Raw genomic sequence first — 20,793 nt, 5'->3', positions numbered from 1 at the left:
TGCTGCTAAACACTAGAGGTCTAACTCTCAAAATGCACTCGCTCAAAGCACTCCTTAAAATGGAGAACATTAACATTTGTACTGTAACAGAGACCTGGTTCAAGGCAGCAGAAAGCGCCCCTGCACTACTAGGCTATAACTCATTCCACACCTTTCAGCCCCAGAACTTGGACCGAAGCTCCAAAGGTGGTGGTGTTTCCATATTCATAAAGGATGCCTACCCCTCCAGACTGGTAGCCCAACATAATGCATCAGAGATACTTCAGGTGCAGCTAACGTTGGGTAAGACAACTATTCAGGTTGTAGCCTATTATAGGTCCCCAACCATGTCCCAAGATGCTCAATCCATGTTCCTAAGCATCCTGGAGAATATTAGAGTCCAATCTAACACACTCATACTGGGTGACTTAACTACCCCTCCATTAACTGGAAAAACTACTCATGTACCAATGCACTTGCCCAACGTTTCCTGGAATTCATTAATTCCAATGTCCTGGACCAGCTCGTTCTTACCCCCACTAGAAGTAGCAACATCCTTGACCTGGTCATTACTAACATGGGCAACTGTTGCTCTACACCAAGAGTCAACTCCTCCCTGGTTAGATCCGACCACAAACTAATCACCTTGGATATCCACACTCCCCCCCTTACAAAGGTAACCACCATGAAATACTTCTCCAAAGGTAACTCTGGGCTCCTAAGAACAGAGGTGGGTAACTTCATGGCACCCATGCAAATGGAGAATAGTTGCATGACTGCTGAATCATACACCAATGCACTGTACAAACACGTACACAAATGCATTCATCTCGCCATACTCAATAGAACCAAGACGTTCTCCTGCAAAAAAAAGGAAGCCAATCTGGTGGCCCCCTGCCATAAACAAACTCTACAACAAGAGGAGGACACCGATGCTTAATAAGGTGAAGTCCCAAGACTGGAAAAGCTCCCTTATCAGCCTCAACAAAAAGTTGAGATCCCTCATCAAATACACTAAACCTAGCTATGAAAACAGAATTGCAGCAGATAGTAAAGACAACCACAAGGCCTTCTATATTTATGTAAAGAACCTCCATGACAATATCCAGATTTGCTCTTAGCTACTGCACAATGGTACCTCCTATACCAAGCCAACAGATATTGCCAATATACTGGCTGATAGATTCAGTGCCAACTTTTCCCCTCCTCCCCAAATAACCAATCACAATACCAGTAGATTGCCAGGCACCCAGTATTACTGCTGCACATGTTAAAACAGCACTGTCCAAGGCCAAGAATACGGCCTCTATGACAATATCCCTGGCTGTGTTCTACATGAACTACGGAGTGAGCTGGTACCTCAACTGTGTGCCCTGTTCAATCACAGCCTCACCTCAGGCTTTGTCCCTACAGAATGGCACACTGCTATAGTCATCCCTCTCCACAAATGAGGAGCAACTACAGACCCTGGAAACTATCATCCCATAAGCCTCACAAGTCTGATATGCAAAGCTATGGAATGTATCATCGTGGACCTAATAAACAAGGGTATAGGAAATCTCCAAACTCTGGATCCCACACAGTTTGGTTTTGTGACGGGTAGATCATGCCTGTTCAACTTGCTTGACTTCTTTGAGTCAGTCACCAGAGCTGTGGATGAAGACAAGGTGGTTCATACAGCCTACCTTGATCTGGCCAAGACCTTTGATACCATTCCCCACTCAGGAATCATAGAAAAAGCTAGGCATCAACCCCTATATCACTAGGTGGGTTGCAAACTGGCTCACAGATAGAACCCACAGTGTGAAAGTAGCTGAATCCAAGTCAGACTGCTGACCAGTCACGAATGGAGTCCAACAGGGATCGGTCCTTGGTCCTCTCCTGCTTGGTATCTAGTTCTAAGAAGTCCAGTCCAACACGAAGGGACTATGGCTGACAAAGTTTGCAGACAATTGTAAGTTGGGTGCCATTATTAACTCCCCAAGTAATGTTGTCATCCTACAGAAAGGCCTCACTGAAACCAATGACTGGTGTCAGAACCATGGCCTTAAGCTCAATGCCAAAAAAATGTGTCATCATCCCCTTTGGGAAAAACCCATTTCCCATGAACTACCACATCGATGGTAGTCCACTGAACACAGAAGGTATTATAAAAGATCTGGGAACACAGGCTGACAGCAATCTCTCTTTTGACCACCACACTGCCACTGTGGTCAGAAAGTCCTTCTATGTGGCACATCTCATTACTAAGGGTTTTTCATCCAGGAAGAAAGAGGTAATTGTCTCCCTCTACTCTTCCCTCATTAGACCAATCATCAAGTACAATGCCCCATTTGGCATGTACCTCACTAGATACCTGCAGCAAGTGGAGAGGCCGCAAAAGTACCTCACAAAGAGGATCATAGGCCTTAAACACTTGTCCTATATGGACAGACTCAAAAAACTCCAATTATTCTGTCTCATATTGCCTACCTAGAGGCAATCTCTGCTTGACTTATAAAGCCATGTCTGACCCAGCTCTGTTAGAAATGCTATAGCTCAAGAAATCCCAATCTCTCCAGACCACACACTCCAGAGACCTCAACCTCCTTACCATAATCAACAGGACATGCTGGAGAGACAGGTTTATAATGCAGAGACTGCCCATGCTATGGAATAGACTTCCCATATATGTCAAACAGAGCACATCACCGGCCCTCTTCAAGAGAAATCTTGATAAGTGTATGGGAAATAGAAAATTCACCCGGGGATCACTCCAGTGGCTCTACTCGACAGAGGCACTGGAAACTAAGGTCGGGTGGCACGATGCCAGGGTAATCCTATGGGATAGGCTTGTAAAGGCTCCAGGTCCATTAGCCTAGTACACACCTATGAACCTACGAACAATAAAGTTTACTTTGACTTTGACTTTAAATACATCACAGAACATCTAGACTCTCACATCTTCTGGGACCTAATGCCTCTTCCCCAATATCTCAGGCCATATAGGAGGATTTTGACACAGGCTTAGTAGTGGCCTCTGCCCTGAATCTTACCTAGTCTAAAACCAGCCCTACTCAGACGTGTGCACAGCTTGTGTTGGACATGAAGACAGTGCAGTCAGTACTCCTTTAATCTTCCACACAATTAAATTATAGATATGTGCACAGATGGTCACTTTAACTTGTGCAGGAGTTAGTGCTGTCTTTATTTCTTTAAATTTCTCAAATTTCCACACATTTAAGCATCATAAGTCCACATTTCTGCATAAATTACAACACTCCACTAGACCAATAATGTATGCTGAGGGTGTAAAGAACCCATTGCTAAAGCCTCCTAGAAAATATTCTAAAGAATTGCAGTCTCCAGCACACAGGACAACACCTACTTGCTCTCCACTCACATACACTGCAAATTCACACGGCTTACGCAAGAGCCACAAGGAAATAGGAAAGCAGACCTAAGGTCATAAGATTCACTAAGTCTGCTTTCACACAGAGAAAGGTTTTACTCATAAGTAACTCTTTAGCGAGACATACAGATGTCACACTCCCCAGACTGGACAAGAACAGGGTGATTTCATGCAGGCATTACAGCACTGCTGTAGTTCATAGGTTCATTAGTTTATAGGTGTTTACTAGGCTAATGACCACTAGGGCCTTTTTAAGCCTAGCCATGCATCCCAAATTTTTGACAAGTTCTGGTACCCTTGGTAGGGTAAGCAGGTGTTTTGGAGATGAACCATTAACAGGCTGCCTGTGTCCATTAGAGACATAGATGCCAAGCCATTGATGAATTTCCTGTGCCCCATCCAATTGTCCAAGTTACACTTGAATTGGGTTAGGGAGGAACTCTGTTTCACATGGCTGGGGAGCCTGTTCCAGAGATGGGGTAGTCTCTGGGATAGATAACTGTCTCTCCAGCAGGTTCTATTGATATCACAGAAGAGGTTTAAGTCTTACATAGTCTACTGTACACACATCAGGTGTAAGTACATACTGTGTGCAGGCATTACAGTACTGCACATGTACCATGTGTGTATGTACATACAGAGTGCAGCTACAACAATGTAGTTATACTATGCTGCATAGGCATTAGGTATGTGTAAACATTGTGTTTAGGTGTTACAATGTTGTACTGTAGTGCACATGCATCAGGTGTGTAAATACAATGTGCAGCTACTACAGTGTAGTTATACTATGCTGCACAGGCATTAAGTATGTGCACACACTGTGTGTAGGTATCACAATGTTGTTGGTCTGTGCTGTATAGGCATTAGGTGTGTGTACACTGTGTGTAGATATTACAATGTCGTACTGTAGTGCACATGCATCAGGTGTGTTAATACTATTTGCAGCTACTACACTGTAGTTATACTATGCTACATAGGTGTTAGGAATGTGTTAACACAGATATCAAAATGTCATTGGTCTGTGCTGTGTAGACATTAGGTGTGTGTGCATATATTGTGTGCTGGTATTAAAGCATTGTTGCACTGTACTACATAGGCATCAGATGTATTTACACAGGCATCACAATGTTGTTGGCCTATGCTATGCAGGCATTAGGTGTGTGCATATATTGTGTGCTGGTATTAAAGCACTGTTGTACTGTACTACATACGCATCAGATGTATTTACACAGGCATCACAATGTTGTTGGTCTGTGCTACGTAGGCATTAGGTGTGTGCACATATTGTGTGCTGGTATTAAAGCACTGTTGTACTGCACTACATAGGCATCAGATGTATTTACAGCGGCATCACAATGTTGTTGGTCTGTGCTATGTAGACATTAGGCATGTGCACATATTGTATGCAGGTATTAAAACACTGTTTTATTGTGCTGTAGAGCATCAAGTGTGTACATGTGTTGTGAGCAGGCGTTACTCCTAACAGTTAAATTGGCTTGAAATAGCCCATACCCTCCTCTGCTCATAATTAGTTGTAACCTTCAAATTACTATACAACCTCAAAATAATCTCGTAACTAAACATCATTATCCAGACTTACACTCCAAAGAGGCTTTGGCATTCCACTGACAAGTCTCTAATCTCCATAACCAAACCCAACAATAATGCATGATACTCCATGTTCACATTGTGTTGCTAACTGTTGGAATTCCATCTCACTCCACTTAAGAACACTCTGCAACCTGAAAGACTTTAAATTCCAACTGAAGTAACATCTGATGGATACATGATTCTGCAGCTGTATAACTCCAGGCTAGAACTATATCACTACAGTTAATGACTACCATTTTTTCTGATAATCCTATCCATCCATCCTTCCTCAACCCCTTTTCCTATGTTGCACATGAGGTCCGGGTGTCACTTCAACAGTGGCAATCATCTTCAGCCAAGGTTTACAGCACCAGGTGGCTAGTCCTGCCTTGGTAGTTCATCCGTACCACTCACTGGCACACACACTCACACCTACGGTCAATTTAGAGCGTCCAGTTCACCTACCGCATGTCTTTGGTATATGGGAGGAAACCTAAGTACCCGGAGGAAACCCACGTGATGACAGAGAGGGCATGCAGACTCCACAAAGAAGGCATCCCAGCCAGGAATCAAACTGGAGAATCTCTTGCTATGAAGTGACCATGCTAATTGCTGCAGCACCGTGGCCTCCCTGTATTCCTGTCACTACTGTCACATTCCTCTCTTATCTGATCCATCTTCCCATCTATCCCATTTCTATCTCTGTGCCTCCGCTGCCTCTTCACTGGTGCTCTACCTTTCCCCATCTCCATTTTCTCTTCTACTATTCTTTTCTTCATTTTCACTAACAATTCACATCCCCCTTATGTCTCATTCTCATCCAAAACTAATAAATGGAACATAAGGCTAGATTTAAGATTCTCAACACTATATTACCCCTTTTAGTACCTACTAACCAAGAAAATATATCTCATAACATCTCTGCAACACCCTTTTCACCTGCTTCTGTTGCTTCCACCTCTTGATAAGCTTAATCTACATTAGCTTACATTACATTGCTACTGTCACACTTCCAATTCTCCCATTGTGTACACTGTCAAAATGTATAATCTGATGTTAAATTATATTGTAGTTATCCTCTTTCACCTGCATATGCACTGTATGCAGGTGTTACAATGCCGTTTTACTGTATAGCACAGTATCAGGTGTGTGACTGCACTGTTTACAGGTATTACACTGATGTTGCTCTGTACTGCAGAGACATCAAGTGTGTACACACACTGACTGTAGGCATTTCTCTGCTGTTGCACTGTATTGAACAGACATCAGGTGTGAATATGTGCATATGCACTATATGCAGGTGTTATAAGCTGCTGTAAGCTGCTGTAGTGTACAGCACATTATTACATGTGTCTTTGCACTGTTTGCAGGTATTACAATTGTGACGATTGGGGAGAGATGGGCGAAGGCTGCCAGCCTAGTCAAATAGAATTTGATATATAATTCTGGCATTTATTAATAAATGTAAAATACAGACATGTTTTCTTGATAATAAATGTAAAATACAGGCATGTTTCTTGAGTGTAAAGAATACTGTGAAATGTGGAACTGCAAAATATGTGACAACATTGCACTCTACTGGCCCAGTGAAGTATATTGTGACCCATTCATGTTAGAATTTGGCTCCAGTGCGACTGGATGAAGGTTTCATACCCATTGTTTTAAGGCTAAAGTTTATGACCAGAATTTAGATGTGGAATGTGCTTTATTGCTCTAGTTTCTGTTAGAATATACATGTGAAATCTCTTCTATTGTTGTAAGCTTCTGTGCAGGTGTTAGATTGCTAAATAATGCAGTTTGTGGCCTGAGAACTCAGACCAGGTGTTAAGATGATGCAATATGAATACTGGGAAAACCTAAGTGTCAAAAATGATGTAATTTAGGAGGGCCTTAGAGGCATGTTTGTTAGTAATGTTTAAATACTATTTATCACAAGAGTCTGGAACATTTTGACTTTGGACATCTAACTTATCAGCACTCTGCCTTGTGCTCACATGTAAGTTTTAGCACTGTGATTTACTGTAGGAATAGTTAAAGCTATTAAAGATTAATTAGGTATTTTTCTTTGAAATCAGACCTGTACTACTGTATTATTTTAAGCTTCTGTGTGATCTCTGATCTCTTAGATATCTCTGTGGTGTAGCAGTTTTGTCTTTTGTTTTAATTATTTATTATTAAATATTTTAAACCCTTCTACCTGTGGCTGATTTGTGTAGAGATAAGCTCTAGAGTACATTGCATATTTATAGAAGTTATTGTAATAGGCCACTCTAAAGTAAGCCTTGACTGTTAGTCATACTACCATTGGATAATAATATTGCACTGTAATAATTGGACACCCTTTTAAGGGCCTTTTAGTAGCTGATATTATTAACTGCGTGGTGGCAGTAATTACTACCATATAGTCTGAGTAAACGGGCACAGTTGGAGAATCTGTGTCAGCCTTTCCCAGGAGTGTCTGTGAAGTTGTATAAATGCTTATCTCAAAGTGTGTGTGTGTGTGTGTTGTGTCAGCTACTTGGCAGGAACACGAAGCACTGGTTGGACAGAGAGGGTACTAGAGGTTTTAGCTTGCCCAGTTAGGCTGAGACCTGGACTCTATAGCTGTGCCAGTGGGGAGTCTTATGGGGGATCTCTCTCCTTTTAGTTTTATTTTCAGTAATTATTATGAGGTGTGATGTATATTACTGTCTGTGCTGTCATATGCAAATATTTACCTGTATAGGTAATACCCTGCATTGTGTAATGTTGTCTTATGGAATATTCGTTAAAATATAACATTACAGTTTTTCATGAATCTTATCTTACTGAACAGAAGGTTGCAATAAATGATATATAAAAGTAGATTATTGTTTTAAAAAAACAGTTACAGCATATATGCAGACAATTATAGATCATTTGTAAATATGAATGAAATTTAAAAGGAAAACAGACATAAGAGCAAACGACTACACATTAACAAATCTCTCCAACTCTTAATTCCTTTATAAGATTTAAGGAATCCAATTACCTTCATTTCTAAAACAGACTTTTTGACACATTACATTTCATTTTATCTCATTCCATATACAAAATGTTTACCTTCAGTAGACATATTGTGAAAAACAAAGTAAACCAGCAGCATTTTTATGATATGAATGTTTACCTTTATCTTTCTGGATTATGATACGTTTTGGACTTGGAAAAGAGATATGTTCCACAATACATGTAAACTGTTCTCCAGATTTCCAGTCAGCAGGACACACAGACAAGCGACTGGTGACACTGAATGTGCTATTTGAATTAGCGACAGCAGCCTCCGTTTCATATTTTAATTCAGCAGATGTAGTACTTCTAGCCCAGGAAATATTGCAGCTGTCTGGAAAAGCTAATCCAGACACCAAGCATGACAGTTTTGCAGAAGGACCCAACAAAACATCTTCAATGGATGGAGGGTTAGCATAAATCTTCACAGATTCATGATCGCATTGTGCCACTAGAAAGATAATGTGAACAGTATCAGTAACAACTTTGTGTAAGCTACTGTCCTTAGATCATAATACAGTTTCTAAAATTTTACATAAGTTATACGTTATGATGAATTTCCACTTCTCTTCTTTCTTACAAAAAATGTTATTGTTCTTTTCACAAATGTTTTTTCTTTTTTTTTTTTAAAATCACCCAGTCTTATATAATACAGTACTTACCTAAATCCCGCATCCACTGATACCACACAGGTTCCTGATAAATAAACATACAATAACACATTAATTTGCATATACTAACACAGTATGGTATATGGGGGATAAAGCTGCATACACCCATGTGGGGGCTTCTCCCTAAAACCTCCCATTTAATTTCTTCTAGCTTTCAGGTCAATGTTGCATTGTACTGCACCATTTGAACAGCAGGATGTCTCAGCAGTTCTGATCTCTGCTTCATAGCTCCAAGGCCAAAGGGCTCAGTTTTGACCTCCAGTCACTGTCTACCCTTAACTTTGTTTTTTTCAGGACACTCCAACACCCACAACAAAAACAAACAAACAAAAAAAAAAAGAAGTTATGTTCTTACCATAACGTTACATGTGAGTTGTTAATCTCGCCTTTGTTCTTATACATGGGTTCGGAGCTGATCCCTCGGCTCTGAGTCGGCCACATTCCAAGCCCTGCATCTAAGAGAAGCTAGAGGCACAGTCCCTATCCCATGATCCTCTCCTGCTAACCCTCAGATCTAGTTTGCTATGAAACCAGATAATAGAAGACACATTCTCTCACACATGCATACGTATTCATACGCATATACATGTATATTACCTAGAGACAGGCAGTCCAAGGGGACCATGAGAAAGCAACCAGCCACCAGTTGTACCTGAGGGCAGGAATGTAAGAACAAAGGCGAGATGAACAACTCACATGGAACGTTATGGTATGAACATAACTTCTTTATGTGAAGTTGTTCGATCTCGCCATTTGTTCTTACACACGGGTAGTGTCCCTAGCACCCTAAACCCCAGGTGGCTCACGGGAGAACATTCCTGAGAACAGTGGAACCAAAGGAAGCCCTGTCCCTGGAGGCCCTGTCCACTTTGTAATGAGTGATAAAGGTATGTGGTTTAGCCCAGGTAGCCGCTGCACAATGGTATCCATCAGTAAACGAGCAGCAAGGGCTAGGGAAGTAGAAACAGCTCTAGTAGAATGAGCTTTAGCTTTGAGTGGAATAGACTGATTGGAAGATGAATAAACAAAGTTTATGCAGTCCGAAAGCCATTTGGATAATGTGACTTTTGATACTGCAAGTCCTTTCTTACTATCCGCATGCGAAACAAAAAGTTGATCCGATTTCCTGAATTCTTTTGTCCTATCCAGGTAAAACCTCAGCTGTCTGTGTACGTCCAATTTGTGTAACATGTATTCCAATTTATTGGTATGGTGCCTGAAAAAGGTAGGAAGTTCAATGAACTGATTAAGATTAGATTCTGAGCAGACTTTTGGTAGAAAGGACGGATTAGTAAGTAAGGAGACCCTGTCTGGGTGAAAGATTAGATACGGGGGTCTAATTGACAGCGCTTGCAGCCCTGAGACTCTGTGAGCTGAAGTGATTGCAACAAGAAACAGGGTTTTCCAGGAAAGATATTTAAGTGGGCATGACGAAGCCGGTTCAAAGGGTGATAACATGAGCTGAGATAGCATCAGATTTAAGTTCCATGGAAAAACCGGACTTCGAATGGGTGGTCGGAGGTGAAAAGTTCCCTTCATGAAAGCTCTAGAAAGTCGATGAGACATAATTGTAGAGCCCCCTTCGCCCACATGAAAATTAGATATGGCAGCCAGCTGTACCCTTAAGGTAGATGTTGAAGCCCCTTGATGAAAAAGAGTAGATAGAAAATCTAGAACCTTATGAATAGGGGCAACCAAGGGATCAATACCTTGTTTGGAAGCCTAACACATGAAACGTTTCCATTTGCTCTTGTACAATTTTCTAGTGGAGGCTTTGTGGGAAGAGATAAAAATATGTTGTACTGCTGGGGACAAGAGATCTGACCTGGCTAAGTTGGGAAGTGGAGTAGCCATGCTGTCAATTTGAGGGAAGAAAGAGAGGGGTGAAGAACTCCTGACAAGTGGGTCAGAAGATCTGGCACTGGGTCCAGAGTCCAAAGTTCCTCTATTTGGTAAGCTTGAAGAAAGGGGAACCAGATTTGTCAAGGCCAGAATGGTGCTATCAGGATGATTGTCCATTCCAGACCTTTGGCTTTCTGCAGAAATTTCGAGATTAGTGGAACAGGAGGAAATGCATATAGGAGACCAGGGGGTCAATCGTGCACAAGTGCATCCCTGGGGGAGCCCCCCGGAGGGGGAAGTAGGGCGAAATAGCTTCTGCATTTGGTATTCAGGTGGGATGCGAAAAGGTCACAGCAAGGCTGGCCCCATCTGTGGAAGACCCTTTCCGCTGCTTGATCTTTGAGGGACCACTCGTGAGGTAACAGGATGGCTCTGCTCAACCTGTTCGCTATTACGTTGGATGTCCCCGGGATGTGCATTGCTATGAGAAAGCGTCCAGTGGACACAGCCCATTGCCAGATTCTCAGGGCCTCTCTGCATAAGGGGTAAGACCTGGTTCTTCCTTGTTTGTTTATGTACCAGACCACTGACTTGTTGTCTGCCTGAATTGCAACTGTTCCCGGAGGTAAGTAGTCGTGAAAGTGTTGCAATGCCAGGAACACTGATCTCAACTCCAGGACATTGATGTGCAGATTGTACTCCATTTTCGACCACTCGCCTTGAACTGTTCTCCCCTGAAAAAGTCCCCCCCACCCTATCAGGGAAGCGTCCGTGGTCACTGTGGCTATGGGGGGGGCACGAACGGGCGGTCTATCGTAAGCTGGTGGCTGTTCATCCACCACTGAAGATCCCACTTGCAGGACTCCGTGAGCAGGATGTTGTGTGAAAATGGTAGCCATTGGTAAGACCACTGTGCGAAGAGTAGCCACTGGAGGATCCTCATGTGCATTCTCCCTAGGGGGACCGCGATAAGGGTAGCTGCCATCATGCCTAACACTTTCAGGACCTGTGCTGCGGGGACTCTTTTGTTTAGTAGAAGGGTAGAAATCTGTTCCCTCAAGGCTGAAACTCTTGTTTGGGGAAGCCTGATCAGATTTAAGGTAGTGTCCAATTCCGCTCCTATGAATGATATATGCTGTGAGGGCGACAAGGCAGATTTTTCGAAGTTCAGCGTTATGCCTAAATGGGAACAGAGATTGATTGTGTAGTCCCTGGTTTGCAATAGGTGATGCCTGGGGGTGGTGGTTAAGTATGGAAACACCGGAATCCTAGTCTCAGGTGGGGCGCCACTACTGCCATGCACTTGGGGGCAGAGCTTGAAACTGAAAATGACTGGCTCCCAGCCAGAAGCGCAGGTGATCTCTGGATGGCCTAGCCATTTTTATATGGTAGTACGCATCCTTGAGATCTATAGAGCACATCCAATCATTCGTTTGAAGAAAGGGAAGGATCGATTGTAGCGTGACCATCTGGAATTTTTCCTTCTTTACGAAGGTATTGAGTTTGCTGAGGTCCAGTACTGGCCTCCAGTCCCCTGTTTTCTTTGGAACTAAAAAGAACCTTGAATAAGTTCTGGATTCTATTTGGTCCTCCGGGACTGGTTGGATGACTCTTTTTTCTAACAGCCTTTGTATTTCTATGGCTGCCTGATCCCTCAGATTGGGTGGAACATCTGGGAATGTTTTTTGGATGGGAGGATTTTTTAAGAAAGGGATGTGTATCCTCTGGTTATTTTGCTTTTTACCCAGGAATCTGAAGTGAGATTTAGCCAGGCCTCTGGGTATAAAGCCAAGTGACCGCCGGCTGGCTCCAGAGCAGGACAGTCAGGCCTCCACTCAGGAGTGCTAGAAGGGCTTACCAAGGATGCTATCCCTGTTGCCCTGGTTCTGCGGACTCCCTCTGCCACCTGGGCGGCATCTTCCATTTCTTCCCCCTCCTCTGCCTCTGGAGGGGGTTTCACCAGGTGTGGATTGGAAAGCTCCCTGAGTCTTCTGGAACCACATTTTTCCAACTCTTTGCCCTTTGGGGTATGGTCTAGAAGGGGCGGAAAAATGGACCCCTATGGCCGACAAGGTCTTTCCTTCTTGCTCACACCTAGTGAGCATCTCCTTCACTTTAGGCCCAAAAAAGAAGGAGCCATCAAAAGGGGCATTGGTAAAGGAAGACTTAAAGGATTCCACAAAGGAGCATAGGCACATCCAGGATTGTCTCCACAGAGTGATCGCTGAAGCTGCAGCCCTACTTGATCCTTCGGCTGCATATGAAATGAGCCGCATGGATGAGTTAACGATAGAGTTTAGGGTATTGAGTTGTGCTGTCACCTTGTCTGAGACAGCAGCATCTGTGGTACCCTGTAGAGTATCTCCCAATTCTTTGAGGAGATCTCTCTGAAGAGGGGTAAAATGAGTGAGGTAGTTCAGCGATCGCAAGGAAAATGTCGCTGAACTAAAAATGCGTTTCCCGTACCTGTCCATCGTTCTAGAATCTTTGTTAGGCGGATGAACAGAGGAAGATGCTTCAGACATTTCTTTATTGGTGGCCACCACCACCACCATAGCATCAACTGGAACTCCCTTGGTGAGATACGCTTTATCCTGGGGGGCAGTGATGTACTTATTAGGCCTACTGGCTCCAACATGCCAGGGGACTCCCACGCCCTTCGAGCTATTAAATCCATTAACGGAGTTAAGGAGGTGGAAGGTTGAGCCCCAAAAGCCTTCAGCAAAACCAACTCATCCTCAGTGGGGGCAAGTGACTGCCAGTTACCCCTCTGTTTGAGAATTTCCAGGATGTCGGCAAATGAGACATCCTTGGAGGAGGACCGTGGGGACCCCTCTCACTCATCCAAGTCGGTGTCCGATGTCAACAATTCCTGTGGGGAATCAAGGTGCCTCCTCTTGCACAATCTCTTCCTCAGAACTTCATCAGAGGGGGCATCTGGTGAAGCTTCCGAGGAGCAGGGTTCACCCTCTGGGGCTGACTGAGGCTTTGGGTCTCTATGCTTAGTGGGGACCGGTGGTGCAGAAACAGAACGCGGACCTTTCGGGGAGGGAGAAGAGGAATCTGAAGATGTGAATGTCTTAACAGACAAAATCTTCCTCATGGCCTCAAAGGCACCGGAGCCCCGGGCCAAGGTTTCCACCAGTTCTGAAGAACCCATTATCCTCCTCGGGCCTGGAGCCATGGGCTCTGATCCAGAGGACAGAGCCGAACTAATCTGCGTGGAGGCACCGAGGGGAAGAGTCTGAACCGAAACTTCGGTTCGACTCTCCCGCCCTGGAACCGAGGAGAGACTGTCAGCTCCGAGACCCCTTGATGGGTACCAAGGGTGTCGAGGTCAGTGGAGGCTCCGGGGGATCAACAATCATCAGATCCTCAACTCCCGGCTCCAATGACTCGATGGGTCTCGAAGGAGGCTCTATGGATGGAACAGGAAGGGCTTCAAGCTTCGAAACCAATTGGGACGAAACTGCAATTAGTTTAGATAAGGCCATCAGATTCTGCACCACTCGCTCCACATCGGTGTCTGACAGTGCTCTGGAAGAACGGGAAGCGAAGGATCGATGAAGGGAGTACCTCTGATACCGGCTCCAAAACCTGGACCTCGCCCCGAGGCAGTAGTTCGATGCTCGGCTCCAAGGTCTGTGGAGCTGGAGACCGAATTTTAACAGAGGTACTCGGAGCCGATGTCCTGGGCTCCGACACCTTCGAAGACTTCGACCCCTTCGAAGACTTCGATGACTGGTCTGCCTTTTCCAATGCCTCTTGAAACTCTGGCTTCAAGAAACCCCTCTCAATAAGTTTCCTGCGTCTTTCCATCATAACTCTGCCACTAAATGAGTGACAGATGGAGCAGTCCTCCTGAAGATGGAGAGGCCCTAAACAGTAGACACAGGAAACATGGTTGTCAGTTATGGACATTTTCTGTCCACACTGGCAATGCTTAAATCCAGATTTGGCTATTTCTGACATTTCTGGAATTACAGTCTGTAATATTAATATGAAAAACGCTATATATATATAACTATATAAACTAACCTTACTAAACAGGTAAATATTTAAATACTAAGAGAAAAAGTAATCTAAATAGCAAAATCTGACAGAGCCCTGACAGAGTTATTGGCTTAAGGCCTAGAAGCAGCTGCTCCCACCAATTCTTAACACTAAATCTAAACAATAATATGACTAAACACACACACACACACACACACACACACACACACACACACACAAGTATTATTGCTAATACTAAGAAAAAAACCTTATAATTATCACTTTTTAGAAATATATATATAAATTTTTTTTATATAGAAAAAAGATACTGGCCCGAGCTCTCACTCCACGATGAGACCTGCTGCAGCGGCAAACTAGATCTGAGAGTTAGCAGGAGAGGATCATGGGATAGGGACTGTGCCTCGAGCTTCTCTTAGATGCAGAGCTTGGAATGTGGCTGACTCAGTAGACCAGTTCCTATAGATTCATATGTACTTACTAGGGTACTGATTTGTGAGAAGCTTCAAAAGCCTAACCATACATTCCCATGCAGTTTTTAGCCCTTATATTTTAATTACGCATAACTCAGGGATGAGCAGAGCATTTACATTTTGCCCCGTCCATCATGGACTAAAATGCTAAACTAGAGGTGAATTTGTGGTTACTCATCCATCTAGCCAGATTACATTTGAACAGTGTAAGAAAAGTACTTTGCTTTATGTGGAAAGGAAGACAATTCAAAATTGGTATTTCCTGTAATACATATCTATCCCTCCAACGTGTTCTATTTATGTTGCAAAAGAGATTTAGATCTCTTGAGAAGGTGTCAGTGCCCTAACTGGACTTGTGAGGGTGCAGTTGATCTCACAAGATAGGCAGAGATCACCCCTGAGTTGCCTGTATGACACCAAAAAGAGGGACAAGGTTTTGAGACAGTCTGCATATTTTATTTTTTTGATTTAGGCCTTTGATTTCCTGTTGTGGGCATTTGAGTTGTGTCAAATATTTGGAAAGGTAAATTCTGAATGTGGCATTATACTCAATGACTGGCCTGATGAGTATAGAATAGAGTGGAATGATCCCATCCCTGGACATGGACACCATACCCATGGTAAAAAGCTGTGCAATGATAAAGCACTTACTTACAGTACTAGATATGTGGTGATCAAAGGACAGTTTGTTGTCTATATAGGTTCACAGGTCCCTAACTGCTGGACCAATTTTTAGGGATGTGTTGTCAATGTTATAGTTATAAGGGACTTATTGCTTGCCAGAGGATGCCATTATACATTTATTGATTCAGTTTTAGTGCAAAGTTTTAATACCAGCTATTCATTTACAGTGGCACAGTGGATAGAGGTGTCCAAGAGGTTCCCTAGCTTGATTGTTAGCTGGGGTGCATTCTGTGTGGAATTTGCATGTCCTTGCTGTATTCATATGGGTTTCTTCTGGGTGTTCTGGTTTCCTCCCACATTTTAAAGACATGCAGTAGGTGGACTGGACATTCTAAATTGACTATAGGTGGGAGTGTGCATCTGAGTGTGTGGTGTGGAACAACTACTGCTGCAGGGCTAGCCAACTAGTGGTGTAAACACTGTGGAAGTGACATCCCAACCCCATGTGCAAAAATGGGAAAAGGGGGTTGTAACTGGCTGGATGGATTCATTTAAAAATGCCCCCTAGTGGAGCTGGTGTCACCTGAGGAGTTTATGATGGCTCCAAGTTTACAGTTATATACAGACTTAGTCAGCCATTAACCCCATAACAGTAGCTTTAACCTCCAAGAAGTAAATGCAAATAGGACTAGCCCAAGGACTGTACCCTAGGTTACACCTCTAGTGACAGGTGTTTTGAAGGAGGTACAACTGGCCACCCTAATATCCTGGGTTCTGTTTGTAAGCCAATTTGCTATCCAATGAGTTACATTGGAATTAACATCTAATTGGCGTAGTTTATCATTGATAACCAAGTGTGGGATAGTTTACTTAATTATTAATTAAAGGAATAAATTATCCCAGAGGAAAGGATGGAATAACTCCTGGAGTTTTCATCAGATATCAGTTGAACATCAGGTAGTCAAGCTTCAGCCATCCTGACTGTAAATGTTCAGGTCTCAACATGTTGCATGATAATTTTGATGACATGTTCCACAAGTTTGAATCCCATGTTACACACCTTAGTAACATATTTTGATGCTGTGAATGAATGGTACGTATGCATGTCTGAGCCTATTTATGCCATCATGTTTAGAAGTCATTGAAGAATAACACATAAACAGCATTAGCATTTATGTACATTTGATGCGTGATGTTCAGTGGCTTAATGAATTCTGTGAAACACAAATTGCTCATATGATTGCAAGTCTTCAAAACAAGTGAGAAATCAACCAGAATTTAATGACCTTTGTCTTAAATGATATCTCAGAGATATCCCATTATCCCAGATACTACCCCTTCTCTGGATCAGGCTCTCCATCCATGTGAAGCAGAGTTCCTCCCTAAACCAATTCAAATGTAACTTGGACAACTGGATGGGCTGGTAATAACTGGGACTTACCTGTACTGTGGCAGAGATGCAAAAGCTTCATCCATCATTAGATTGGTGGGTTGCTTGGTTGGTTGGCTGGTTGGTAACCAGGGTAACCAGCATAGAACACTTATCCACACAGACTTTTCTCAGTTTTAACCCAGGATTTTATTGCCTGGTACATTCTCAGTAAAGTTCTTAATGGAAGGGAAGAGAGAGACAACACCGACTAGACAGAACACTTGTGACTTTTCTTATTCTACGGACAAACTACAGTCTTGTAATTTTGTCATGTGTTACATATTTGAACTGTAGTAATGCTACATGTACACTGATATTAAAAATAAAAAAATACAAAACATGGAAAGAGGAAACACTTGCAGTGTAAGTACTATCTCTGGTTTTGAGGATTCACTGCTCAGGCCTTGCAGGGGCATGTCTCATCTAAGACTAGTTTATCCTCAACCCAAATAAAGTCATTAAGGAGCTAAGCCTTAATTCTAGCATTAATACAAAATCCCTATAAAATAGTTTACACAAGCAGAGAGCATCATCTCTGCCATAGACAGGACCTCCTGCATGATTGCCATGATCTAAGCCAATGAAAGAGTCTCTGCCATAGAGAGGACCTCCGGCATGCCTGCCATGATCTAAGCCAATGAAAGAGATAGGAATACTGGCGGATGGCCTAAATGAAAACAGAAGTTAAGGTGATATAGCATTTATTTTATTTAGCAGGGTAAAACACTGCTAAAATCTGACTATCTGCAGATGCTGCCCAGCTCACATACAAAAGTAACAATAGTAAAATAAGATTAAAGGCATTATACAGTAAAGTGACATAGCATAACACAGATGTGAAAAAATACACATTTACAAGCAGGTTTAGAAATAAGTAGGAACAGGAGTGTTCAATGCATAATCCATGTGTTATGGGTGAGGTAAATGTGGTCCAGCCAAAAGAAAGGATGTAAGTGGAAGAACGGCAAAGTTGTGGTCTGTAGAAGGAAGTTAAGTAGATGGAGTTATGAATGTAGGGTCATTAGTGGACCGCCTTCTTAGGTTGTAGTGTGGTTTGGATGTAGTTAGTCTCATAGTTAGTTAGATGATTTGTCTTGGCACAGAAACTTGAAAAAAAGGGAGCCAAGGAGGAGGCTGGCATTGCCTTGAATGCGTAACCGATTTGCTTTCTCCAAGGTGAAGCAGTGATGCTCACTCTGAGGGGATTTTGTGAAGAAATGGCAGATTTTGTTAGGAAGAGACTGTAAGGTGGTGGTGCTTTTTGTAGTACAGTAGTGAACAGCAGTAGGCATTATTCTAACTGTGCAAGCAGGACACCTTTATCTAAAGCTGTTCTAGCAGGTTGTGAGAGGAAATGAGATGTCCTTTGGGCTCAGAATTGGAGATAGTTGACTTTGGATCTGACTTTCTGAATGCGATCTTGGAAGTTGATGGATTGGTCAAGCCAAATTCCAAGGTATCGGAATGATGTGGTGGATTCAATTAGTTGTTGTTGAGGTGTTTAATATGGAGAGGGATAGTAGCTTTAACAAGACATTCCTTCTGATAAACAGCATGGACTTGTTTTCTTAGCGTTGAGAAGTAGTTTTCTTTTTAGAGAAAAGCCAACTGTTTAGTTGTAGAAGGTCAGCTTGAAGCTGATTTTGGATGATATTGAGAAAAGTGTTGGACCTATAGATAACCATGTTATTAACATAAAGGAGGAGATGTAGATGAGGTAGGTCAACAGGCAGTTTATTTACAAAAATGGGGAATAATATTGGTGCAATGATTGATTTCTAAGAAACCCCTGAAGGAATGAATGCTGTATCTGATAAGACATGTCCAATTTTAAATCTTTGAACCATTGAGTTGATTCTTAGCTTAGACCAATGTCTTGTAAGTGGGATAATAGGATAGAGAGGTCACCCAGATGAAAGGCATGGTTAAGGTCATTAAATACTGTTCTGTCAAGGTTACCTTTATCCATGTTAGTGAGTATGTCATCAGTGAGTGTCCAGAGAACAATCATGGTACATTTACCTGCCCAAAAGCCAAGGTGCTTCTGAGAAAAGTAAGTGGTATTTGTCAAGATAAATGGTGAGTTGATTGTAAATGATTTTATTCAAGGATTTTACCAAGGGTAGGAAAAATTGACATGAGATTGGAACTAGACAGCTGAGTTGGTTGTAAATGATGTTTTCAAAGATTTTACGAAGGGTAAGAAGTATAGAGATGGGACAGAATTCTGAACTGTTTTGTACAAGTCTAATAAAGAATAATTTATAGACAGAGGAACTGGTATTGGCTGTGAGGGCAAGATGTGCTTTAGTGGGGTGCTCATGAAATCCTGGAGGTTATCAGGTCCAGAGAGAGAGAGAAAAAGAGTCTAGCTGAATCTCTTTTAGTGGAGGTGCAATTTGTTTGCTTGTTATTTTGGAGAAGTTGAAAGGTGGGAAGCATTCTGGGGGGAATGGAGGGATTTGTGTGGAAAAAGATGCAGTGTTCTGCTGTGTGGGTAAACTGGAGAATTCTTTAAGAAAATCAGCAAGCAAAAGGAACCCAGTAGAGCAATGAATGTCACCGAGAAAGGAAAGCTCTTTAGGTAGATTTCTATCCGAAATGTTATTTACCTCATACCAGAATGGTTTAGGGGGAGTGAAAGAGGGTGATTTGTTTTGATGCAAGGTACTTAGCTTGTGTCTAAATTGAAACATCGAAGATGAAAAAAGTAAACAATGTTTCATCGACACATTTTCAGCGAAAGCTGAAAATGTTGAAACCACAGAACAGATATTTCTTTCCTAGGGAACGAAATCGCTGTTCCAACCAAAAAAAAAAAAAAACATTAAACACGTCCAAACACATACACACGTACCCTAACCCTAATTGTACCCCCCAAAAAAAAACAGTAAACAACTGAATACACGTATGCACGTAACCCAACCATATATCTAACAGGGGAAAAAAAAGTAAACATCTTAAAACATATGCACTTACCTTAACCCGCACCCTAACCCTAAGGTCAGTAACTCTTGCACATTTATGTAAACAGTTCCAAACAATACACACTTACCTTAACACTAATTCTACCTCCCCAAACCAAAAGTAAATGGCTGAAAACATGGTTAAAATTAAACAATTAAACGATTAAACAATTAAATTAAACGAACTACCGCCCTATAGCACTGCTATCTCCTATTGCTAAAATAATGGAGAAATGCATCCACAAACAGCTTTTAAATCACCTCCTATCTAATAACCTTTTAGCTACTTGCCAACATGGCTTTCGTCCCTACCATAGCACCACAACAGCCTTATTATCCTTCATAGACTCCATTAATATAAACCGGAATAACAATCTTCTTTCATCTGCATTCTTTGTAGACCTGTCAAAAGCCTTTGACATGGTGAATCACCAACTCCTCCTACATTGTTTAAAATCTCTCTCTCTCAATAATCTTGCTTTAAGCTGGTTTACTTCCTATCTTCAGAATCGGAAACAAGCTGTTTTATGGAACAACAATCTTTCCGAACTTCTCCCTACCACTTTAGGAGTACCTCAGGGCTCCATCTTAGGTCCTCTTTATTTTCCATCTTTATTAATGACCTGTATCTAGCCACCCCACTAACTACTTGCATTCAGTACGCCGATGACACCACCATCATCTGCTCTGCCACAACCCAAGCTGACCTTCACTCACTTACTCAAAAAACTTTTACCACCATAGAACAATGGTTCTCCAGTCACTGCCTTCTCTTAAACCCTAAGAAAAC

General features: G+C 42.3%; 1 gene segment (V, D, J or C); it reads right to left on the bottom strand.

Annotated features, from left to right (window-relative positions):
• Positions 1-20,793, bottom strand: part of LOC122798920 — a 399,307-nt gene that overhangs the window by 88,106 nt on the left and 290,408 nt on the right. Inside the window, 1 exon segment of the C gene segment in view lies at positions 8,106-8,435. Coding sequence covers positions 8,106-8,435 — 330 coding nt within the window.

The sequence above is a fragment of the Protopterus annectens genome, chromosome 3.part1 (assembly GCF_019279795.1).
Source record: "Protopterus annectens isolate FY-2018-M chromosome 3.part1, PAN1.0, whole genome shotgun sequence".
NCBI lineage: Eukaryota > Metazoa > Chordata > Ceratodontiformes > Protopteridae > Protopterus > Protopterus annectens.
This window is presented reverse-complemented; position numbering and strand designations above follow the sequence as displayed.